Raw genomic sequence first — 25,775 nt, 5'->3', positions numbered from 1 at the left:
GCTTCTTGGCCTATAAAGAATTATCATTCACGGTTTCAGATTTAATCTGACGTTTAAAGGTGTCTGATAATTATAAGGCAGCTTATAGCTAAGCAGGCGTACTACTTACCACTTGGCGGCTGTCGCGGCTTTGAGCTGCCAGTGTTTTGCTTCTGGCATCGTCCATGTTTTTTTTAGCATGGTCTCATCATACTCTGCTTTTTTGGATGCCAGCAGAGTTCGCTTTTGCTTCTAAAGAACGAAAAAACTAAAAACACAGGATGTGCTGCAACAAGCATACACTACAACACATCGCAGGTTAAATTTCACGAGATTGCACAATGAAACAAGATATAACACTGCACAATGCAAGCACACCTTCTTCTTTTGGGCTGCTGTTTCCTCTTCACATGTCTCACTTGAAGAATCATGCGGATATAGAATTTTTGGCATCGCAAGTCTTTTTTTTTTTCATCCTTTCCTGGATTTCTTTCTCCAACTCTGCAGTGAGAAATTCAGACATACACACACATATATTATAGTAACCCAGTTCGCGTGGCAAAATCTCATGCAATTAAGGTGCACAAAACTGAGCCATTACCTCCTAGCATCAGGACTTGGGTGCTGTAGTGACTGCTGTCCTTTCCGTCCAGCGGATCTCTCCAGAACGCGGTATACACAGACCGCGTATTGAAGTCTGTGTTGTTTTTCGGGTTGAAATTCGTAATATCCTTTGCAGGAATCACGTACAACTTATCTATATCGTGCGCGAACCTGACAACGGCAAACATCGCACGTGTCTGTGGAGCGTGATGCACACCAAGGATCACTAATAACTCTGCAAGCGCAGATCAGCCGCAGATTATTTAACTGAATAAGTTCGGATTAGCGAAGTAATTTAAAAAGCTAAAAGCCGCCACAGTATGATAGAACAGAGAGACGGGGATCGATACTCGTCCGTGCACTCCGAGAAGACAGGGAAAAAGGGGAAAAGAAAAGTAAACAGGTACCCAATGTTGCTATCTCCAAAAATCGATGCGACAAACTTCGGACAAGAAAAAAGGTAGTCAGTAAGCAAGTTTTTCAAAACTGGTTTAAAACAAAACAATTGATACACAGTTACTTATTAAGTTTTAGTGGCATGTTCATGTAATTAAATGTGCTAATTTACTCGTAAATCAGTTCAATGAGCTCTTGAAGGATAGCCACATCGGCATTTTCACCAGTCCAGGTTGTCTAAATCCAATCCAAATCCAACTAGACGCTTCGTTCAACTCGACGACTGTAGTGCAGTGAACTAGTATATTTTCTGTAACTGTAGGGCCTCCTGCAAAATAGGCTAGGACACGAGTTTTTTTTTTTTTGTAAGGGCCGCCCGATACAAAGAGAAAGCCCCATATCCAAATCCTGCAGCAGCAACAGCAATCCCCGCCTAGTGCTTCTCTTCGGTCGACGTTCAAGTGCTATTCGGATGGTGGCCGTGGTATTATTGTCACAGTGAGCTGAAAGAATGGGTCGCAGGAATAAGCGGTACCGGCGTTGTCTTGACCCAGGCTGCGATGCTGGTCTTCCGACTTCCACCAGAAGTTATCTTAGGATGTCTGCGCACCCACCGTCTCTAGCTGAAGGGCCTACGCGGTAATCGTCACCAGTGCAAGGGGATACGCACCCGACGTCAACAGCGCAAGGATCTCCGCGGCCGCCACCATCGCCAGCGCAAGGATCTACACGCTAAGCTTCGCCAGAGCAAGGACCTATGCGGTCATCTTCACCAGCGCAGACATCACCACAGGCCACGCATCATGATGGGGATGATTATGGCAGCAGCTATAATTGGTCAGGTCCTACGGAAACTCCTACATCGTCGAGCAATCACACGCAACTGCCTGACTTTTCCGAGCACCCTGAGATGTCAGATCAGACGCAATGCAGTAATTTAACTGTTGAGGACTTCCTTGCACTGACTGTGAATTTTGCCATTGAGTGTGGATTGTCTTGGAAGGCAATCAAAGCGCTTCAAAGACTGATATTATATATTCTTGATAGGCATGATCTTCCATTGACGAAGTATCGTTTTAAGAAAAGCGTTGGAGTTGGAATTCACAAGGCGAAGTTCCACTTTTACTGCTAGCCGTGCATGAAGCTTGTCGCAGAAGCTTGTCACTGTGTTTCTTTATTTAGTTACACCTGTCTCCCAATAAATACTCAAGTTTCAAGCGCTGAAGCAGTTGCCAAATGGCTGTTAATACACACCTTCTGAATGAAACTAGTCATGTCTAGTTGGTTTCCAACTAGCTAGGTCATCTGATCCAATACACGCCAGGTTGAATTCCCAGCTGATCAGTTTTTCTCCAGGCAAGTAAATAATAATCTCAATATAAAGCCGGTTTCTTCTCTACTGAGACCAGTAGAACCCTTCTGACGACCGGCTACTTGATTTTAAAAGCAACAATATGTTTCAGTTGACTGAGTACAAAACCAGCAGGTTTACTGCTGGGACCAGTTGATCGAGTACAAAACCAGCAAGGTTGCTGCTGGGACCAATCCGCCAACACAAAACCAGCAAGTGGTGCTGCTGGGACCAGCAGGCTCAGACATCAAAACCAGCAAGGTTGCTGCTGGGACCAGTTCCCAACACAAAACCAGCAAGTAGTGCTGCTGGGACCAGCAGGTTCAGACCAAAACCAGCAAGTAGTGCTGCTGGGACCAGCAGGTTCAGACCAAAACCAGCAAGTGGGCTGCTGGGACCAGCAGGCCCAGACCAAAACCAGCAAAGTTGCTGCTGGGACCAGTACAAACCAGCAGATTCCCAGCAGGAAATTTTCACCTGGGTTGTCTACAGACAGAGACCAGGACCCATCTCTCTCTAATGATGATGATACTAAGTAAAGATTTTTTTGCATGGCTTAGATATTCGGCTTCTTCCCGTGATGGTGACAGGCAGAGCATGTTGACACTTACGGTTGTGCTGTGACGTTTGTTTTCATGTATTAACCAGCCTGCTTTGCTTGGCATGCTGTGTTGTGTGTATGTGCTAATTTTTCTCAAATAAAAATGACCACCAGATTTTTTTTTGTGGTAAACTATCCTGGAAAGGTTATCAAGAGGTTAACGCAAATTTTTGCAGCTTGTTTTTGTCTTTAAAAAATGTTCTTTGTCATTCTGTTCTGTCCCGCAACTTTAAGGCCTTGGAGGATTTCCACTGTCAAGGCATGCCTAGTGATTTATGCCCTTGAGCACTTCAGTACAGTTGGATCTAGATGTTCAGAACCTCAAGATTTTGTGAAAATATTCATATCACCCAAAATTCATATAGTCAGAAAGCAAAGAAAATCCACATACTGAATCGCGAGAAATGCATTTATGCAAATTTATTAATGGTTGACTGGTTTTATATTTGTTTGGGTTCCTCCGTTCCGTGCTCGCTGTGAATGTAGCATGACTGGTGTCTGTGATGCAAGGCTCTCACACCAGCGTTCAGGGCTTGCAGTGCATATTCCGTGGCTGGCAATTGCAGCATCAGCAAAGTGTGCGGGCATTGCTTGGTGCTCACTGGTGCAATCGTGGCTCCCACGTTTGGATCATCCGTGGTGACGTGGAAGTGTGTTTGAAATGACCGAAATTTTGCACATTGTACACTATGCACTGCAGCCAGAAAATTTTGCGAATTTGTGTCAGCTGTGATCATATCATTGATATTTCTACTGTAATTACTAAAAATGGTGACTAGTAATGGTGATGTTCACCATGTCATGAACTAGCCAAAGGATGGGGGATTGGAAAAGTCAAAAGGATTGGGGAAGCGAGCCGTTTATTCCGTTGCCTAGGTGGTTTGTGGGCACATTAAGACGACGTTATCAAAGTTATGCCATAAAAATTTTAGGAGTGCTTTGCACACGAATGTCTGCAAGCTGAAGAGATAGAAGGGACCAAGTGTCATTGCCTGATATTTCTGGTGCTAGCAATATGTATCAGAGAGGATGTGAATAGGGGTTTCCACGCTGCCCTGAAACACTCACTGGACCACGACAGCACAGCAGTTATGAGGCACCCAGCCTAAGAAAAGTTTTCTCTGGTGTTTTGACTATACTCAATGCCACTAGCTTTGGCAGTCGGCCCTTTTTGTAAATTTGACACCTTCGAGGGAGCACTTGAAAATTTGTTCATTACACGAAAAAAATGTGTTGAAAACTATATGGATGCTGCTGCAGTGCCCACTATGGGTGCAGGCGGCTTCTGATGGGTGCTAACTGCACATGCAAGCTGACAGGTATGTGCTTGCTGCATTAGCCTGTGCCTGTGACCAACATGGAATGCTGCTGAGCAGTACAGTCTGCGAAGACAGAAGTGTTTGTGCGCAGAGCGGTTGTAGGATTGTAACTTTGTGTGGCTCTGCAGTTCGTTTCTTCTTCTCAATTGTAACAGCGGTAAAAATGTGAAAATGAAGTATATTGGACTATTTTTTTTGCTGGCTTGTATATCTCATTCACTCAGGAACGTTTGTCTTCACAGCACTAATGAGGCACGCTGCTCTCTTGGTTCTCTGCAGAATACCTTTAGCCCATGCCTGTTTCACTAGAACTAGTCTGTGGCTGGTCTGCAAAATATTATTTTTTCTACTGCTCTGCCTTTGTGTTGTTCGACAGATTAACCTTGGTGTTGTTTGGTCATGCCGCTAGCGGTATGCCGACGCTGGCAAGTTGTTGCCTTGGATGCTCTAAGCTTACGAGTGGCCGCCGCTGTTGGATTCTTGCAGCAAGTGGGCCAGATTGACGCAGATCTCAAGAGCAAGTCGGCCGCGTACAACAACCTGAAGACGCAGCTGCAGTCCATCGAGCGCAAGTCCACGTGAGTGCCCACTGTTGACTTGTGGAAAGAAATGCAGGGGTACTTGTGGGGGCACATCGAGCGAGATTTCAAACAGAAGCCCTGCTCTCTGAATGTTTGTCCTGCATGCAGTATTGAAAAACACCTTTATTAGATGTCTGTGCAATAGTATTCCTTACTATCTTGTGCGAGATTCAGGTGGGTAGATTGTCTTCGTGCTTTTAACATGGAAAAAGTAATGTAAATCGTGTGATGAGCAGGATGGGAAGGAAATGGCGCTATTTTATAATGACCTTAAGGGTGGACACAGCTTTCAACACAAACCTTGGTGGATTTTGACTATTTTCGCACGTCGGTACGGGTATGTGAATAGTACTTCGTGCAACTGGATTGAATACAAATAGTGTAGCTAAAAACCGAATCCATTAGAATCGAATAGTGATGGGACTGCGCTTCCGTGATGCTCACCGCGTGTTCTCCTTTCACCAGTTAGGCCACATTCCCCAAGCACTACCAGCAGAGCCTGAAACTCTCGAATGCATATCTGTGATGGCCTGTGCAATAAATTCACCTGCAGCAGCCCACAGAGAGGTCTTCTTACCACTGTTGGTCGTTGGCAACTTTCGCTTGCGGCTGCCATAACAGTGCGCCTTGCTGTACTTCTTTTCAATGGATCGTCAGTTCATCATCATCATCATTTATTTTCCCTTACAGGCCCCAATGGGGCATTACATAAGGGGGGGGGGGGGGAACAAATGGTAATAACGGGTCACAAAGATACAACACAAATATAAATGGCAAGCACAAATAAACACAGTAAACGCATTGAAATTACCAAGGCAATAAATAGGTAAATAAAAGGCATTCTACAGGAATTGAGGAGAGAAATAAGCAGTCAATAAGTGTTTAAATTTTACTGAGTTGGTTTCATTGACTATATCCTCAGGGAGTACATTCCACTCGGATATAACAGTTGGCAAAAATGAATTATTGAAAGCTTTAGTGGTACCATGAATACGCTGAACACTGTTGCAATTAAACATCGAAAAAATCTCAAGGGGGGCAGAATAAGGCTCTCACATAATTGCGGGAAATTATAATAAAGTTTGTGAAAGAGGCAAAGTCTTGCTATCTTACGTCGTGATGACAGGGGGGTTAGACCAATGGAAGATTTGATATTAGTAACGCTCAGCCAAGAATCATATTTGGATGTTATGAAACGAGCAGCTCGGTTTTGGACTGCTTCTAACGCCTGGATTAGGTATTCTTGATGGGGATTCCAAATAGTCGATGCATATTCAAGTTTGGTACGGATAAATGTTTCATATGCAATTAGTCTAACCGTGGGCGGAGAAAATGTGAGAGATTGTCTAATGAAGCCTAGTGATTTGGAAACGCGTGCAGCAAGTGAGTTGATGTGGTTTGACCAGTTCAGATTACTTGTTACAGCAAGTGAGTTGATGTGGTTTGACCAGTTCAGATTACTTGTTATTTCGATGCCAAGATACCTGTAAGATTCAACTTGTGATAGCACGGTCGAGTTTAGCGAATATGAGTAGAGCAAGTTAGATCGTTTCCGGGACACGTGCATAAACTTACATTTAGCCACATTCAACTTCATGAGCCAGGTAGAGCACCAGTTTAGGATTAAGTTTAAGTCATCGTGCAGCAGAGACTGATCACTATTAGAACGAATACGACGGTAGAGAACACAATCATCTGCGAACAGACGAATGGATGACGAAATTCCAGCGGGAAGGTCATTAATAAAGATTAAAAACAGAAGCGGGCCAAGAACTGATCCCTGAGGGACTCCAGAGGTAACATTTGTACCGGCGGAAGGATGACTATCAATGACGGTGTATTGCGAACGATTAGTTAAAAAGCAGTGAATCCATGATAATAATAGTGGGTCGAGAGACAGGCAGGAAAGTTTAGTCATGAGGCGCTGGTGGGGAACGCGGTCAGAAGCCTTAGAAAAATCGAGGTAAATTATGTCTGTTTGAAGGGATGAGTCTAGGTTTGAGTGGAGGTCAGTCGTGAATTCGAAAAGCTGAGTTTCACATGAATAACCAGAACGAAATCCGTATTGTTTAGAGAAGAAAAAGGAATTATTATCCTTTGCTGAAGCGTTGAGCGTTGGACTCAAAACCGTATAACTTCAGAGAAGCAACTGTGGCTGGCCGAGCACAAGAGCAGGCGCCATGCCATCGGCTCCCGCACAAACCAAGCTGGTTGGTAGGGGCAACCACTTAGGGGAGAGTAATGCTGATGCAAACAGTCAAGACCTTGGAACTTTTGGTCTTTATTTGTTTGCTTCTGCACATAGAATCAAGCTGAGGTGCTAGTTTTGAAGAGGAGACAAGCGTTCCGCGAAGCCAAACGTAGCGCTGCTCGGTTGCGGTGTCACAAAGACACCTGGGTTCAAAGAGTGCCTGTTAAGGCGAAAGCCTTTATAGGCTCATGACTCGCCAGCGGGGATGATCGCAGGAAAGTGTCACACCATAGCTCTCAATCAAACTGATGAAGTCATCAAAAAAACAAAAACAACATAAAAAATTAAAATAGAAAATAAAAATTAAACCGAAAATAGAAAAGTATAAAAAAAAAATGAAAAATATGTGTACTGTCATTGTGGAAAAAACCAGCATTCTAGAAAGTTCCATGCTTTCGCATTCCTGCACGTAAGCAGACTTAAGTACCCTCAGAACTTTTTTTCAAACATCTCGCACCGTGGTTGATAAAACAATTTTTTTGGAGTACTTCCCAGTGGACTGAAACATTGAGACAGCACAGAGAAAGTGAGTCATATGAACGGTTACTTTCATTTTCAAGAAATTGAAGTCTCGCCTCTCTTTAAGTATCCCAGTGTTGTCACACCTTGCTTAGTGCATCAACTATTGACATAAGGAACCTGCCACTGCCTGGTGCGATGTCGACAACCAGAAATTAGGCCAGTTTTATGCTACGCATCTTCCTTGCCCAGTTGAATGGAGCGCAAGTGTGACCTTTGTCCTGCAGGGGCAGCTTGCTAGTGCGCAGCCTTGCAGACCTGGTGCGGAAGGAGCACTTTGTGCTTGGCTCCGAGTACCTCATCACCCTGCTGGTCGTGGTGCCCAAGTGAGTGCTAGTCAACTCGGTTGACATTTGTTGCCTTGTGGGAACCACGTTGCTGGGAGATTTAAGAACAGTGTTTCATTTTGAACAGTCTTGTTGCCATGCTGCCATGTGCATGGTAATGTCACTCTCTCCTCTCGGGTGCATAGCATACTGCAGTAGAATCTCTGTAATGTGAATTTGTAAAATTCATTGGCCAGAGGGCATTGTGTACCAGTGTGCGAAATTTCAGGTCTACCAAATGCTGTCCTGAACCATTTAGACTAATACAAATGGACGAGCCATCACCGCACTCTCGAGCACTATAAGCACTGCCCGCACATCGCCGATGTTATGATCGCGAGTCACGCGCTACGCACCACGGGCAGTGAGCAGTGGCACATGGTCCTAAATAAACCCTGCTAGCCACAAACAGATCTTCGGGAATGGATTTTGTTCGTTTTGTATGGTATGAATTTTGCATCGAGCCTCTATTGTATACTTACTGCAGGCAGTGCTACGATTGAGTCAAATGCTTGGTCTGCCTTGGCTGTGTTGTTCGTCACAATGCTTGCTGAGGGCAAACTTAGGCACTGTGCAGTAAGGAGAGAACTGTGGTTTTGGTTAAGTCACATTGACTGGCTTTGTATCCAGGCTTGCAAGTAATGGCAAATAGTGTGACAAGTAAAAAATCCTATGCTTGGAACCTATGCTTAAAAGTTTATGGAAGGCACTGTTAAACAAAAAATTAATTTAAACAATGGAAGTTGTTTTAGTGGTGTATTGGTAACAAATATGAAATAAGAACTGAAGGAAAAGGTGGGGTCTGGCTGAGGCAGCTGCTGTCTGTTATCTTATCACCCAAGCAGTGGTCCGCAGTAATAAAAGGGACAGGAAGATGGTAGGTAAGGAAAGTACAGATGATAATGATTGTGAGAAAGGGCGCAGAAAAGCTGTTGACACTATTTACTCACACTCTGAAAGTAAAAATTGGTAGCACCGCTCGTGCGCGAGAGTCCTGGCACAGTTAGGTGTAGTGAACTGCGCATGAGCAGCCACTGCATCTATGGACAAAGAAAGAAGCACGGTGTATCAGTGGCTTTGCACACACACACCCTGGTATGTACAATATATATTCAGCCTAATTATGAGCATGTGAACAACACAGTGCACCTTTTAATCTCTAGCAATGCATCCAGGATGAGAAGAAATGAAAAGTTTTCACCATAGTTGCCTTCCATAAAGTTTTCATGACAAGTGTACATGCTCACAGGCCCCATGCATTGCTTGCCTCTTAAAAAAACAAACAAAGAATGAAAGGTCACTGTCAGTGAAGCACATCTGGAGCGTTAAGAAGGAAAAGAGGGAGCATAGTTGAAACACTGATCCGGCACTTGGTTTCCTTCTCATATCCCATGGTGCCCTGGTGCTTGGTTGTGAAACTGGAGAATAAACCAGGGATAGTACCAGTGGAACAACAGTGGCCACTGCATTGCTCCTAGGTTTTCTCTTTAGCATAGATGGACTGTAAGAGGTGGTCCCAACTTTTACCTAATACTTGCTAAACATGTCTATGTACGACCATGCCTGAGAAATTGTCACTAGTTTCTTGTCACCATATATATGAACTGTTTGCTTCCCGACTAAAGCATTACTTTTCGAAACCAGGAGTAAAACTAAGACAAACTAGTACAGGCTGGGTTGCTAAACTTGTTTTTACAGTGTTATTTCCACGTTAGGTTTCATCTTGAGACTTGTGCGGCATGTAGCCAATGCTGCAGATGCGTACTGTTTTCATTTATGATGGAAAACTTCCAAAGAAATACACCTCGTTGCAATGCCTATGTATGGATGTTGTATGCGGTTTGTGGTACACTCCAGAATCAAGGAAGGCGAATGAGGCAGTCTGCATAGGTAACTGAGGCCTCTTTTTGAACAGGCCTGTGTGCAGTGTTGAACTAGATAGCTTTCTCTCGGGTAAATGGTATCTCAATTAGATTTAGATGTGCCATACCTGAACATGCATGTTTAATAGATGTTTTAGCGAGGAGTACAGTAAAGTTGGCACTGTCTCTACCCAGGGGACCTCATCACAGCATGTGCCAAACTGTGCACACAGTCTTCGCACAATTGCTCAGAGCTTGCACATTAACATTATACTCTTTGATTGTTTAAATTGACAGTGCTTGTGCCATTTCGCCTCTTCCTTTGTCTCTTGTCACTTTACGCTATGTGAACATGAACATGTACTGAATCACCCATTCTTCTGTTCCGAGGCCTTTCTCTATGGTGTGAATGCTGTTTTGAGCTGCCCTTCACCTTGCTGCTTTGTAATGACTGGCTTCTGTCTGTTGTGTGTCCAGGATGATGTACAAGGACTGGTACTCCAAGTATGAGAAGCTCTCGGACATGGTGGTGCCGTCATCTTCCCAGTGGGTTACTTCTCTGTCTCACATGTAGAGGCTTTTGAGAGGAAGAGCACTCGTTCAGCTGCATGAATGCCATGCAGGTGCATTTTCGGTGCCTCTGTCTGTCTGCCTGCATGAGAATGAACATTGGGAAACATTATGGACACCTTGTGTCGGGTGCAAAGGAGCGCGTGTGTTTGTAGAGACCCGATCATACTTGTCTAGAGCGCTCAAGCGGTGTGCTGTGGAGAGAACAAAGGAAATCTGCTAAGGGTAAAGTACTTGTGCCTGTGCTGTTCACTTGTCCATTCGGCTGCGCTCGAGTGCAAGTATTATCAGTGAAAGTCAATACCTGCTTTAGAATTTCGGTTTATTTCCTCAGCACAGTGCGCTCTGGCGCATGACTGCTTGGATGACCGACAGCAGTTACCATATTTACACGATTGTAAGTCGACTCGAGTGTAAGTCGACCCCCCCACATCACATTTCTGAAAAAAAAAAAAAAGTTGGAAGTCGTTTACACTTGGCCTTTAATAATAGAATGCGATAGCGCTATACTGCAGCCTCCGCTTACACCAGCCGCTATCGGCTGCCGTGCACGGGAGCGCCCGTAGGCACATTCCTAAACGAAAATGTATTAGCCACTGGACTACTTGTCCACACTTGCGCCGTCGTACTCACTAGTGCTGCCGTCGTGATCGCTGCTGCGGTCCCACAGCTTATCGTTCTAACATCGTCGTGCAGCGAAATCCAGCAGTTTGCAAACAGCCACATCTGGAAGTCATATGGAACAGCTGAAAATTTTGCCTCGCTGCTGCTGCCACACCTGTGTCACCCATTGCGAACGTCGAATTTGCGGCCCTGTGCACGGTTCGTTTTTTCGGTGCAAAGATTGACAGCCATCTTTAATGTAGTTGTGAACGGGTGCCGGTCACTTACCGGACCTGAAGCACAAATTGCGAATAACGAAGCACTACATTAAAAACTTGTGAAACGCGGCCGGCAGTAGTCGAATGCGTAAGAGCCAAAGAGAAACTGCGCGTGAATGGTGTCGGCTCTTCTGTGAGTTACCGACACTCCCCGGCACCGCTGCGGCTCTCAGTCGGGTATTGCCGCGATTGTAACAGCGGCCCTTCCATCAACTATCGATGCTCCCTTGAGCGCCGAGTGTGCGATTAAAAGTCGACAAAAAAAAACTTGGACGACGCGTATTAAGAGTAGAACTCAAATGTGTTATCGGGCTGCTGCCGCCGCCTATCAGCAGACTCAATCTGTGGCCACGTGTGGGGAGTGGGCTGGTGCCGGTTTGCTGCTTATCGACAGCTACCGTCGGACGCCTCAAACGGGGGTGGGGATGCCGGTTCTGCGCGTTGACTTACCAGCTGCTCAAGGCCAGCACCAAGAACGATTCAACGGAGCCGCACAGCAAAAATGCATCCACGCTGTAGCATGCCTGATATCTCGTTTTTCTTGCCTTTATTTATGGTGCGATGCTTTGGTTTCGATTTTAAGTCGAGCCCCCCACTTCAGATTTTCAAATTTTGAAAAATAGGTCGACTTACAATCGTGTAAATACGGTACTCTACTCTTAATTTAGCTCCACCTCAGACCTTTTTTTTGGAGGGGGAGGAGGACTCGCTAGTTGAAGTGTTAGTTTAAATGCTTTGCACTCTTCTGTGGCAAGGGCAGAGATAGATGAAAATGCAAAGCATAAAGCCATGTTTTCCATGCTGGCTGTTTTGCACCCTTGTTAAAGTCACCACTGTTGAGGAAATTAGTGGCTTGTTTCTTGTAGAGTCGAAATTATTTGTAATAATGCCCCACTTTATGCGTCTGTCTCTTGGACATGCTGCTCCATCTGTGCTTAGAATGTAATAGAGATCAGATTGTGTTCAGAGGAGCTGTCTCGGGCTTGAGCAACTCATGTAGGCAGCTGATGAGTTGTACCTGATGTGAACACTCACGTTTGATTGTGTGGAATTTAAGCAGTCTGCTATTTTCCATGTCCAATCTATGCAATGTTCTCTGTTTTATTGGTTATCCATAAACCATGTGGATACCCATATTTTATTACAGTTTATTTTTATTTAGAGTTCTCCATGTGTGCTGTTATTCATCATGAACTATTGTGCGAAAATGTGTCAGCTTGTAAAAAGAGATTTATGATGCGTTTTTTTTTTCTTTCAGAATTTGAGTTTTGGTTTCTGAAACCTTCAGATCTAGTGCACTTGAGAGCAATTGAAAATCTCAGGACTGCTGCAGAAACTCTACTACAAGGCACACAGAATCAGTTCCTGCAAAAAATGAAGGACATAAAAATGTGCACATTGCAGTTTTCAGATCTGTGGGACAGAGGCACGCTGTCTGTCACCTCTTTTCCTCAAGAGAGCACAATTGATGCCAGACATGCCACACGTAATGTCATGCTAGCAACCACTTTTTGAGAAGTCAAAACTGGAACCACTGTGTAGAAAAAGCTTGAAAATAGAATCGTGTATACCATGCTTGAGAAGTCATCATTGTATTTCATTCTTAGATGTCACATTTCTATTGTATCATTAAAAAAAAAGGCTCAGATTTTTCTGCAGGCACCTCATTGAACACATGTATGCTGTTCATTGTAGACAAACTTGGAACTTGCAGTATCCAGCAGCTTTATGCCCTCCGGCCAAGACAATCCTTGTTGGCAGCTGACATATATTTCTGTAGTTTCAAGTGTTGTTTTGTCAGGCAAATCTGCTTCATCATTGGGACCACATGTTTCAGAGATTGTTTGAGAGTCAGAGAAAAGCTGCTGCATGTTTGCCGGTTTATTTTATTTTTGCTGCCGGAGTGGTGGTTGCAGAGTGCAATGCGTGCTGCCACCTGCGTGCAGGCTTGTCTATGAGGACAACGACCACGGCCTGTTCACGGTCACCCTCTTCCAGAAGGTGGTGGACACGTTCAAGCATCATTGCCGAGAGAACAAGTGAGTCCTTCACTTTGCTACAGACCTTTGTCACCAATGTTGTTTTTTGATGAGCATGACATTTGGTTCTTTGGCAAATAGTACAGTTAAAAACTTGTCAGAAGCCACTGTATTTTCACTCAGTGGCTCAGAAGCCATTGTATTTTCACTCAGTGGCAAGTGGGCAAATGCCTTGCGGAGTTCCCCCCTGACTGAGGAGATGTTAAGCTGCTGAGTTTTTGTAACAGCAGTCGAGTGTCCGGCATTGTGACAGGTATGACCAGGCAAGAGCACAGCTTGAAGTGGTGTATCGTGTTATTAATGCGAAGGCATTATATGCCTCATGCGAAGAAAAACCCATCAACGGAAGTTGTCCACAAAATGTGTCCAAAAGAAGTGGCACCTCTCACGTGACCTCGTCCAAAAAAATAAATTCTCTGGCATTTGGGTTCGAACCCAGGCCCCCTGCGTGCCAGGCAGGTACACAGTGCATATGTCACGAAGGGTCATTGGTTCAAGAGTGCTAGAGGATAATGAAGTGAACGCGTTGTGGTGTGTACAATGGTAAAGTGTGTTAGGGATGTGTACTGATGTTAGACAGCGATGAGTTGCAAAAAAATGTTGCTGACATTATCCAAGGGTCACATGATAACTGTCACGTGACAACAATGTCTTGCAAAAAGAAGTTGCTGGTGTTCAAATTCAAATGCTTTTGCATTTCTCCAATGCAGTAGACTGCAGTGCTCTCCATGTGTTCTTCTTTCTGCAATGCCTGTCTCATCTCTTGTACGGATGGCAATGCTGCTAAGTGGTGCAAGGCAGTTGTCAGGAGTGGTGTGTCTTTTGATGCCATATCTGTGGTCGTCGACATTGTTTTGTCTGCTTGAGCTTTTGCCACTGTCACGAGTAGGAAAACAGGTGGTGCCACTCGCGAGTTCTTTCAGCAGGCAGTTACCCACAGGGAAGAGGAAATGATAGCATGCTGTGAACACAAAGGGTGCTTGGCTCTGTTCGACCAAGCAGAGCAGATGCATTGGCGAATGGCAGAGTTGGTGTTTGTGTCTCTGTCTTACTCAGTGACATGTGAATTTGTTTGGGCCTCTAACCATCACAAATGGGAGCGAGGTCATCCGGATGCCTGCCTTAGCTGTGACGAGCGCACAACCCGAGCTTTGCGCTTCCCACGCGCAGGTTTGTGGTGCGGGATTTCGTTTATGACGAGAGTGCTCTGCTGGCCGGCAAGAACGAGATTGCCAAGCTGGAGAGCGACAAGAAGAAGCAATATGCAAGTGGCCTCCTTTTTAACCCTTTCCTCTATGTGCCCTCGCATGCTTGGTCGTGACTAGGTCCAATTCCGTGAAAATTCTCAATTTGAGTGTTTTTCGTGGAACTGTGTATTAGCAGCTGCGTTGTCACTTTTTGGTGTTGCAGACATCTAAGTGAACTTTCATGCTAGTGACTTGAGCTGAAGATAAGTTAACTGTAGTTTATCCTGCAATAACTGAGCAGCTCCTATCTATGCTAGGAGGTTATTCTTGCTAGATAGCGGCATTGAGGCCTAGCACCACGCCTTGGTAGACAGCATCTTTAACTGTATGCAGAAGGGATCAGTTCTTTATGTGAGTGACTCTTGTCTGCAGCTTTAAGAAAGAATCCCGAAATCCTGATTTGGTTCTGTCGACAGTGCTGTATGCAAGATGTTGCGAGTGCTTGAGGGTGGTGCCTTTGTCCGCCTTTCCAGGGGCTGTTGGTACGCTGGCTGAAAGTGAATTTCAGCGAAGCCTTCACGGCCTGGGTACACGTCAAAGCCCTGAGGCTTTTTGTTGAGTCCGTGCTGAGGTGAGTTCCGCACCATGCTGTTGCTACCATGGCCTGTCCCGAGGGGGGGCGCAGCTAACGGTGCAAAAAAGTGTTTTTGCCAGGGGGTCAACGGAGATGATGCAGCCTCTTCTGGGAGCCTTTTATGTTTCTTTGGACAAAGGATTGACATGAGTTTTTTTTTTTTTTTCTGACAGAATAAACCTTTGGAATGCCCCACCAAATGACATGGCATTGTGCAGCAATCACAAATAATTTTGTGCCAGACTAGCCAGTCATTTCCAGGACATGAAGACATTGTGATAAACTCCATCTCAAACTATTCATTGGTTTTGAATTGTGCATACTACCACATGCTCATTTTATTCTGTTTCATTGCTCCGTCATTTAGAGTTGTCATATTGTGCATGGATTTATGCCACTTGGAGCCCCTCATGCGATTCGATCAAACTTTAAGGATGAGGTAAATAGTATGAAATAGAGTAAAATCACTTGACAGTTGTGCAAACGTGGTGCTGCCACTTAATTGTGGCCTGCACAGGCATGTACGAGAGAAGGCTGAGAAAACACAGCCAGGACATTTTGGAGATACCTTTTATGCAGCAGGGTTCAGGTGCCAGTAAGCACCAAAATGGCTTTCATTAAAACAAAGTAAAGAACCGCATGCATTCAGGTCAAGTCACAGATATATCCTTGCCTTCAGACTTAGAACACGCAGTCATTGCAGTGCAGACATGCTGGTCTGAGTGTTCAGTACTGCTCTGGAGCTCTCTGGAGGGATGCCTGATTATCTTTTTGCTATGTAGCTTTTTACGCTGGTCTATGATGCAGTCAGAGCAGAAGGAGGATTTGTTAGACTAATGTTGAAGTAGCATCAGTTTGCGCAGTGACATGCCCAGTGTATTCCACAAGTGGCTGCTTTGAAGGGTGGTGAAGAATGAATTGAATTTGGTGGAAAATCTCTCCTCACTTAAAAAATGAGGTCAAGCTGGTTGTAACTGGAAGGTGCGTGCAGCCAATGGGCTCTAGTATGGTGATCCATAATGCCTGCCGTGACCCTAGAAGTGTGGAGCTTGAGGTGCCCTGTTGCTGCTTGTGCTGATTTGCATGTAATCGTTCTGCAGGAACTGTTGTCAAAGTGCACTGGGGTCTTGCTGCCTGAAAGAGTGAACTGCTTGTCTGTGTGTGGCCGCTGGTATGCCAGTGGACTAAATATGACATGCCTGTGTCCTTTACATTGGAAGATGTATAGCCATGTTTTGCGTAATGTAGTCAGTAGTGTGCAGGCTGAAACGGATACTTCGTGCTTAGCTTGTGTCAGCACAACCAGCTTTGTGTGGTAACTGATTTGGCCTAGGCGTGTTGTTTGCTTTCAGAGCTGAGTACTTTCTTGAGGCTCAAGAAAGCAGCTTCAGGAAGAAAACAAGACAGCGTATCACACATTTATTGCAAAGCTAAAACACCCAGAATGAATAGTATGATGCAGTTTGGCTGTCAATAGTGTCCACGTCTTCGTTACTCAAAGCTTTTCATATAACACTGCTTAATAGAAAGTATTAATTTGTTTCGGTGGATCTCGGGGGGGGGGGTATGCTGTTATGTCTGACTGACTGAAGTGTGCTTTCACAGATGTTTTCCAATTAGGGCAGAAGTTCTTCGTGCGTAACACATGGACCAGTGTGGCTACCACCTCTAACCTCCTGCCCCCACGCGTCTTGTGGCAGGTACGGCCTGCCGGTGAATTTCCAGGGCATGCTGCTGCAGCCGCAGAAGAAGACTGCCAAGCGGCTGCGTGAAGTGTTGAACCAGCTGTACAGCCACCTGGACACCAGCATTGCCCAGGGTCCCGTTGATGTGAGTGGACGCTGCCCAGCGCTCACTAATACGGCCACCACACTTCTGGCTTGGCTTGGTGTTCTTTGCTCTGAACATCTGGGCGGAGCATGTCGGGCAGAGTACTAACTGCTTTCTGCTGGCCTCAAAAGTACACCGCATCTGCAGCGTGGTGCAAGGCTCACTCTGTTTAGGTGTACACAGGGTGCGACAAGTTCTGTGGCATGTGCTGTAGGATTTTTAAAATTGGTGAGGGAATATGTGTGTCTACTCTCCGCTCATCCGCGGCTGACAGTCAAGCCGACCACGGTGTGAGCCGTGCTCTTGGGAACAAAGGAATATGATGATGTGCTGACACCACCAGCATTTATTGCTACTGAAACAATGCCGGCTAGCAACAGATTGAGATGTTCCTTGTATGGGCTACGCTCGAGAGCAGAGGGCATTCGTTGCAGGCAAATGTTCGCATGGGTGACACTTATGGCCGGACAGAGCGAGCTTGTGAGATCCGTTTCTGCGAGGCTACATTTCAGTGGCAAGCAGCGAAGCTGAAGCGTGGTTATATGCATGCTTCAGGTTACCTGAGACCAGGACTAAAGATCACCTTTACCCTGTGCCGGCAAGCTTCCCCAAACTCGTCTTCCTGATTTGTTAACATAGCTCCTCGTGTCGAACACGGCAAAGGGCGTGCGACCAGGCAGCAGCTCGACAACACCGTTTTTCGCACTTGCAAGTGCAACCTGCGGGTCGCCTTCTCGTTTGAAGCGGGAGCTCTCGGAAGTGACGTTGTTCGCGCACTTTCGAGAGTTTAGTCTGCTTTGGCTGATGTGAAACGGTTAGGCTTAGCGACGATTACGGCAGCCGGGGAGCAGCACAGTTCGCTGCTGAAAGCTCATAACCGGAGGGACACTTCTTTTGTGCTTTTTGGCACGTTTCACCGCCAGAAATATTCTTTAGAGCTGTAAAATTTTGCTCACTGAGTGCACCCCTTGGAATGCTACGGCGCAAGTCTGCCCGCGGTCTTTTGGCCGCTTTTCGGTATCCACGAGACCGCGGTTTTCTGGCATCGCGAAGCGTGACAAAAATTTTATTTTCGTTTGAATTCTATCACTGGGGACACCAGTGATGCGACTGCGACCGATTCGGGCGCGCTTCCGTTCGCATCCGCTGTGAACAGCTGAGGGCACTCGGCACTCGCTTGGTACCTGTTACTAGGCAGGTTAGAAGCCTTGCGTCGGTCGTAGGCTTGGTACTTTTGTGGCCTGTTCTCTGCCTGCCCGAGACTAATTCGTCGGCAGTATTAAATTGTCACTGCGTGTGCAAAAGGGCCGCCGCCGCTACGGCAATGCCTCCGCTCGCCACTTCGCTCTAAGCAAGTCAAGCTCTTCGTGCGCTTCGAGTAATGCGACTTAAAATGCACGCATTCGGGTCGGGACCGGAAGAAATTTCGAATAAAGCGATATTTCGAGTAAAGCGATTTCGTTATAACGAGGCACTACTGTATACTGAAGCTCTCATGAGGAGTAGCACAGAAACGTGATATATGCCCGAATTCACCAGGCAGTTGTGTTGATCCTGGAATAAAAGGCCACTGGCGAGATGCAGTAACCTTAACAGAATGTGCAGAGTTCCCGGCCAGAACATCTTTAAATTGCCTTATCTAATTCTGGTGCTGAAGTGAGTGCACAAGGGTTTGCACACCAGCAGATTAGGGGAGGGAATGGCAAACATTCGAGCAGTGCTGTAGTGTTCGGTGTGACTGTCCATGTGCAGGACATTCCTGGCCTGAACCTCGGTCAGCAGGAGTACTACCCATACGTCTACTTCAAGATCAGCATCGACATGGCTGACACACACGTGCGGATCTGAGGGGGGCCACACCTGCTGCTTCTGTGCATGCCTCCTGTGGGGCCGTACATTCCAGATGTTTTATTGTCTAGCAGTGTACAGATTAGCGTTGTCGTCGTCACTTTGGTGTCACGCAATAACCAAAATATATATAAATGTATAAACAATAAACGAGGGCCACGCCCCCTCCGCAAGAAAAGCCGCTGCTTCCTCACTTCATGACAGCCCTGGTGACCTCATCCTGCAAATGACAAAGCAGAAACTTTACTGGCTTGTTCACAATGTACACAGCACTGGAAAAACTGCAGAAGCCCTGCATGCCAGATATCACGTGACCAATGGAAAGCATTATCTTATGATCATTTAGCATTACAAGCAAGAACATTGGCTTATGCAATGGACCACTGCTTAATGAGACCAACCTTTGTAAGATTTTTTTTGCATCTTTTTGAACCTGAACCTGTCAAGAACAACAAATATCGGAGTCTTTCGCAGCAGCAATGAAAGGTTAAAGTGTAATAGGTCTCTACCGAAGACGTGAAGCATGCACACAGTCAAGCTGCTGGTGTTAGCTACTTGTGCAAAGATGTGATGCAGTGGAAGCGCACTTCCTGTGTGGGCGCTTCAAATGAACAGCAACAGAGCAGGCAATAAGAGCATATATTCTCAATGTAGATGTGCTGAGTCAACAGTTTCATCAGCAGCTGGAGACACTGGCCTCCTCCCTTTGCTGAAGAGAGAAACTATTTTTATTTTTGGGGCAGCTAGGGAGACTAGGATGGCTGCTGTGAACTGTGGCTCGGGGTTAGCAGTATGACCCCCCGGTTGTGCTGCGCATAGGGCAGCAGGTTTGAATTCTGCTGGGCATGAACAAAGGGGGACTCTTTTCAGCTCTATCATTACTGCGCCATGGACCATCGGTTGTATATGACTGAGTGCCAAAAATACAAGCCTGCACCATCTAGTTTGATTCTATAACACAAACTCTAGTCTCAGTTTTGTTTCTTTGTTTTCTAACACGAGGAGGCAACTGAAAAATTAAAACGTTGACCGGACGTAGCCTGTCGGTCTGCGATCACGTCCCCCATTTTGCTGCGCACTCCTCAAAGGCGAAAGGCTACACCAAGCACTTTATTTGGCTCCGATGCAGTAGTTTTTTTTTTTTTAGAGTAGCATTGGTGAGTTAAAGATGTGGAGTGATCTGATTTCAGTTCTGATAGCAAGACTTCGTCTCAGAGGCTCAGGACAACAGCGTGTGCTCACACGTGTTTCGTTTTACCGTTCACATTGTATTGTACGTAGTGCACTTGATTTGTAAATTATGAGAGTGGTTTTATTTGGTACTATAGAGTCTTTGCAACATACTACCAAGATATTTTATGGAATCTGCCAGCAGAATTTTGACTATGATGATGTCAAGGAAGGCCATGCCCCCTTTTCATCCATAAATGATAGAACCCATTTGCTACCAACTTAAAATGGAAAAAAGGAGGAACTGCAAGTTGTGCTATAAAAAACTGGAACAGCACTTGGAACAAGTGTAATATGCAGGACATTCCACATCTATCTCCACCTCAGATCTTCATGCGATTGCTTTCTCTAGTGGCACAGCAGTCGTATTTCCCAACGTGGAAAGTGCGGTGTGTTATGTGTGCAGCTGAAAATGACAAATGGTAGCTGAGAACATGTGCAACGGTTTGTATATTGCAATTTTTTTTACAGCAGCTTCCGGCTTAGTGCAGCGGCTTATTTTTGTTTTGTTTGTATTTTTTGTGTTACCAGCATATTTAACCAATAATTTTTCGAAGTTTTGCAGGCACAACTCTGGCATCCTTTTCGTTCGGAAGTATAACCAATAAGCTATAGTTTGATGCCTTGCGCTGCGCAGTGAATTTGGCCCTTCTTGAAGAAATAATTCATAATTTAAAACACTCAAAAATCTGTCATATTTTCGCAGTAAGGAAAAGAAATGAGATTGTGCTGCGCATATTAAGACCATGGGAACCCTCCGCTACAGCTTTCTCTTCCAACACATCCTCTGCACAGTGCAGGTTAAGTCATTCATTTCACAATGACACCTGTGTACTGCTACCATGGAACTGCTGGGCATAAGGGTCTCTGCACCATGCTGTGAAAAAGGACTCCTATATTCGCTCACTCAATGGCCAGGTAGTAAGCACTTAACATGAGCATGCCCTGCTTGGTTCATCTGACCGAGGTGGGGTCGGCCCGTTTGCCCCCTGGATGCGTAGTTATATCGGATGTCACTACGACTGCCACTTTCATGTCCCATATTCTCTCGAGCTCTTGTTGACATGTATTTGCACAAAATTTGTTTCTCGTTTTTTTAGCCTTCTTTACGTGCTCCTCTAAACTGAGTATTTCATGGCAGAGCCAGAAGTCTGAACTCCAGGGCCTCAATCAAAACAGGATTCCTTTCTCTAACGCTGCAGTGAATAATGAGCATTAAGCTTTCGAAGCTAGACTTGTGGTTACTGCTTTCACGAACTTCTAACAGTTCAACTATCAAAGGAGAGTTGTTACCCAATGTTGGCCACCCACGCGTTCATTGCCACCGGCCTAATGCACACCCTGGCCAACCATTCTCGCAGCATTGCTGCAAGTGGCTCTACGCATGCACACACACAACACAAGTGGGCATGCGGATCCGCACCTGGGCTTCCTTCAGATGGGAGCTCCAATCGATGCTGGCTATCTTGGGCAGTGCGGCGCGCAATATGCGCACAGCTATGCTGCTGTTGTGGCGCATAGTCTCCATCACCTGCTCCACGTCCACCTGCAGTCGCAAGTGCTCCAAGTTAGGAAAATAAATACACACAGTTCATAATATGAGAAGAGATGCACTGAAGTGCTAAAAGCAAAACCATATCTTGGCCCACAGCAGTCAATAATTACTGCATTAGTACAAAACAAGCAATGTGCATTCTGATGCATTAAGGGTTCGAAGTGATGAAAAGCATGGCATAAGGTCTGCAGAGCAAATGTGAGGGTGGTTTTTGCAGAGTGCTGAGAGTTGGCAAGTCGTCTCTTTGGGCACAGCCATACTGACCTGTGAAAGCATGTCATTTCATCTCTCATTCAACATTGTATTCCAAAAAAAGCAACATTTTCATGCGAAAAAACAAGTTACTAACTGAACGATCGGCTGGGTGGTCAATGGCTAACCCAAAAATTGCTTTGCGTGTTGTTGGGAACACCTCGGTAAAGCACTAGAGTTTAATTTTTTACAGGCTGGGGTCCTTTGCCATGCTCTCAAACTTCAGCACACAGGTTGCCATTCATTCCAATTGCTGCTGTTGAAATATGCTTGTCATTTCCTGCAGTTCAGTACCTCATCATTGTGCCTTTGTGGTAAGCAGCGGAGGCCAGGTTATATGCATGTCTATCCTTCCCGAGACACTAACAAGCAGCAAGCTTGCAAGAATGGCTACACGTTTCATAGTTTCCATCTTTAATGTGTTCACAATGTGTATTGCTGCTGCACGGCACGAATATCGAGTGGTGCTATGAAGCCATGACACAGCGCAGATTCTTCAAATAACCTGCGAAAAACACACGCCAGGTTGCAATCGCCCTCTGTTGTTGGTTACAATAAGCTGACTTCACTGGAGGCTCACTGGTGGGTCACACCGCACCCAAAAAAAACCTAAAGGTGGCCCACTGGTGGGCCATGATGCGCAGGGATTATGGCCCGAAAAATCACTGCTGCAGTGAACATGTTAATTTGACATGAGAGTGAACTCCATCCAGTCATTGTTCTCAGTAAATGATTCTCCGACTCTTTCTGGGCACGCTAACATTTGTCCCGCAGCAAAAAATGCATTTATTGCTGAAAAAATAAATTTAAAATCACCGTCATCAATTTGAACGTTTTTCCCGTCACTCGATTCAAACTGACCAGTTGTAGTCACCTCTGTTGTGCAAAGTGCACGCTGCTTCTTATGCAGAAACGCTTGCAGAAATGCTCGAAACACGGAACCAGGCTCCACCAAAGATAGAGAGCCCGTGCTGGGTTTCTCGGTGGCATTCAGTCGAGCAGGGCACGGCATGGGCACAAGCAACAGAACCCTACTGGCTCTCATCGCTGATGTCATCACTGCCTGTCATAGGCTGCTGCCCAGCTCCCTCCCCGAGTACTCAAAAGGCCTCCAGGGCATCACAGCTTGAATCAGTGGTTGCATTGCTATTTTTAGTGCTAGCACAAAAAACGTGGCACGCTCTACCAAGAAGCTGAAGAGTTTTTTAACTCGTCAGCTTCCCTTCAACGGGAGGACAGCATGCAGTGAAAATAGAAGCCATAAGGGACTTGCTCATCCTGCTTCCAACGCCACTATTAGGCAACATGTCCTAGTCACTGAATTCTTCGAACTCACCAGTGCGTCGTGATGAAGACAGGACCCTAACTAAACTGAGAGCTAAGAGCCTTTTGCCCATGCACACATAAACAGGAATAAGCGCAGAAGACTGAAGGTCATGTCGCAATTAAAAGCAGCTAAGACCTATGATAGACAGACTTGCAAGAATAGTATTAATAGTGAAGAAATAAGACATGCCAAGCAAAAATAAAACAGCAAGCATAACATGGAAAAAGCACTAAGCACTAAGGCAATAATGTGGGCTGTGATTAGCCAAATGCAAGTTACTTTTCCTACCTTCACATTACATTTCCTGCCCAAGCTCATTTCCTCCTCTTGATTTCGACTAGCAGGGGGCGGCAGAAAGTTAGGTGGGCGGATGAGATTAAGAAGTTTGCGGGGATACGGTGGGCACAGCTGGCAAAGGACGGGGTTAATTGGAGAGACATGGGAGAGGCCTTTGCCTTGCAGTGGGTGCAGTCTGGCTGATGATGTAAATTTAAAAATGAACTAAAAGTGTTAATACTTCACAATAACTATTAGACAAGCTACCACATTTTAGAATTATAAGGTGTTACATCAGATGTACACCACATGCCTTCAATATGTGCACTATTTTCCCTATCGCCAATTTACTGTTCATTTTTTTTGCTTTTTTAGTAATTTTGTATGCGTAAGTAGTACTGAACAACTGTATAACTATAAGCACTGTATAACTTCTATTTTCATTATTCTGCTTGGTTGTTGTATATGCCTACTCACCCCTGTATATAATTTGTGTGTCGCCGCGGAAATATGTAACGGCACGATTGTTTCATCAACTTGTTAATACTACTGCTATGTTTGCATTTATATTGGCATTTTGATTAACTATATAGGAAGTCCCAGTACAGCCGCTGACTACGGGACCTCTTTCTGTATACATTTATCCAGGCTGTATTTCCTTCTTGTATAAACATGATTCTGATTCTGATGAAGTTACTTTTCAAAAACAATGTCCCAGGAACCAACACCAAATAAGCTTGCGGAACAGTGCATGCAATTTCATCACCAATCATTCAATAATAATAATAATTGGTTTTGGGGGAAAGGAAATGGCACGGTATCTGTCTCATATAATCTGTCTCATATCATTGGACACCTGAACCACGCCATAAGGGGAGGGATAAAGGAGGGAATGAAAGAAGAAAGGAAGAATAGGTGCCGTAGTGGAGGGCTCCGGAATAATTTCGACCACCTGGGGATCTTTAACGTGCACTGACATCGCACAGCACACGGGCGCCTTAGCGTTTTTCCTCTATAAAAACGCAGCCGCCGCGGTCGGGTTCGAACCCGGGAACTCCGGCAACCCCAGTGGCACCTTCAGCCTGCTCTAACCTAACCTTGCACCACTGTGCCCCTTCCCAGGTGCCCTGAAATCATTCTAGTACAAGATTTACTTTTCAGCTGAAACACGATGTTCTATGCCGGACACAGTGGCTGTTTCTGCTATTTAATGCAATGAAGTTTGATATCCTAGAAAAGAAAGGGCACTTCCTCTTTGCTTAACATTTTCCTCAAAGCAGCTATGAGTATATAGCCTCTGTTTCGAAATAGGTGTCTTTTGTACAGTTCAAAAAGCGCGTAAAAAGACAAACTGACGAAGAAATTGAACTCAAGGACAAGCACTACCTACATGTCTACGTGCCCTTGTAAGCATGCCTTGTAATGCCTTGTAAGCATGCGCAGGCAATACCGGGAGTACAAAATTCCGCTTCTTGCATGAAATAAAATCAGGTGGAAGTGAGCGCTCGTGTTGTCTGTCTTATTCTGTGTCCTTGTCTTTTTGCGCTTTTACGTTCAGCCCTAATGATGTTTGAGTCATGCTGCGACCTTCTGATCACCAGTTTTTCAATGTTTTAGCATGTGTTCTTTGTCCTCCATTTGTGTCTGTGCACTTTTTCAAACATGCATTATAACCAACTTGCCCAACTTTCTGCCATCCTAGGTGTCCTTTGTGTTTAGTAACGTCATGTTACTCACAAGTGACAACTAGCACAAAAACTTCAAACCATTTCCATGGCACCGGAATTCTCACCTTGAAAGACCTACAAACATACACATGACACTCCCACAGGAGAATACCCTAAGTCTGTCTCACAGAAAAAGGAATATTCCTTCATGCGGATAGGTAGCTCCCACAGCACTTCAACAGTTGCTTAACGTCTGTGCTGCCAGTGCTCTTGCCATTACCGCAATCAAACTGGATGCACGCCCTGTTTTCAGCGCACGGCCAGATGTTTCAGTGCTGGCAAGAAGAAAACCGAGCAGGGCTACACTCACATGGTGAACGTCAAGCCGCCAGCAGTCATAGTCTGTCACCAAGGCAATGGCAGCGTACAGCAGGCCAGCCTCCTTGGCAAGGATCACCTGCGAGACACATGCCGGGTTAGCATTTTCCAAGGCAATGAGAGGAAGGCCGCTCCAGTTATCACTGCACCAATAGCAGCAGCACACGAACGCACAAGGCCATACGGTTAAGTGATAAAAACTTGGGGAAACGATCAGCTGCTTGTCACATTCGACCGTGCAAAGAGATGGAGCCTGCACCTGTGGTCATGACGTACAGTCTGCATCACCCTTGTGTAGAGCACTGGAGTGATG

At 45.4% G+C, this 25,775-nt stretch overlaps 2 protein-coding genes and 1 long non-coding RNA gene across 3 annotated transcripts in view; 1 reads left to right on the top strand and 2 right to left on the bottom strand.

Annotated features, from left to right (window-relative positions):
• Positions 1-2,279, bottom strand: part of LOC144110052 (uncharacterized) — a 3,107-nt gene extending 828 nt beyond the window's left edge. Inside the window, exons 1-2 of the long non-coding RNA XR_013309689.1 lie at positions 581-2,279; positions 110-480 (exon numbers count right to left, since the gene is read on the bottom strand). This is a non-coding gene — a long non-coding RNA (uncharacterized LOC144110052). The remainder of the gene's footprint in view (positions 1-109; positions 481-580) is intronic.
• The window catches only part of Vha44 (V-type proton ATPase subunit Vha44), a 26,718-nt gene extending 7,763 nt beyond the window's left edge, over positions 1-18,955 (top strand). The window contains exons 6-13 of the mRNA XM_077644662.1: positions 4,736-4,827; positions 7,828-7,926; positions 10,266-10,334; positions 13,186-13,278; positions 14,449-14,542; positions 14,999-15,096; positions 16,800-16,929; positions 18,682-18,955. Of these exons, the coding sequence (XP_077500788.1) occupies positions 4,736-4,827; positions 7,828-7,926; positions 10,266-10,334; positions 13,186-13,278; positions 14,449-14,542; positions 14,999-15,096; positions 16,800-16,929; positions 18,682-18,777 (771 nt within the window). The 3' untranslated portion in view covers positions 18,778-18,955. The remainder of the gene's footprint in view (positions 1-4,735; positions 4,828-7,827; positions 7,927-10,265; positions 10,335-13,185; positions 13,279-14,448; positions 14,543-14,998; positions 15,097-16,799; positions 16,930-18,681) is intronic.
• Positions 18,797-25,775, bottom strand: part of LOC144111383 (S-methyl-5'-thioadenosine phosphorylase-like) — a 20,027-nt gene continuing 13,048 nt past the window's right edge. The window contains exons 7-9 of the mRNA XM_077644663.1: positions 25,455-25,541; positions 21,431-21,553; positions 18,797-18,997 (exon numbers count right to left, since the gene is read on the bottom strand). Of these exons, the coding sequence (XP_077500789.1) occupies positions 18,968-18,997; positions 21,431-21,553; positions 25,455-25,541 (240 nt within the window). The 3' untranslated portion in view covers positions 18,797-18,967. The remainder of the gene's footprint in view (positions 18,998-21,430; positions 21,554-25,454; positions 25,542-25,775) is intronic.

Source organism: Amblyomma americanum, chromosome 11 (genome assembly GCF_052857255.1).
Source record: "Amblyomma americanum isolate KBUSLIRL-KWMA chromosome 11, ASM5285725v1, whole genome shotgun sequence".
Classification (NCBI taxonomy): domain Eukaryota; kingdom Metazoa; phylum Arthropoda; class Arachnida; order Ixodida; family Ixodidae; genus Amblyomma; species Amblyomma americanum.
Note: the sequence above shows the minus strand (reverse complement) of the source record. Positions and strands in the feature narration are given on the sequence as shown.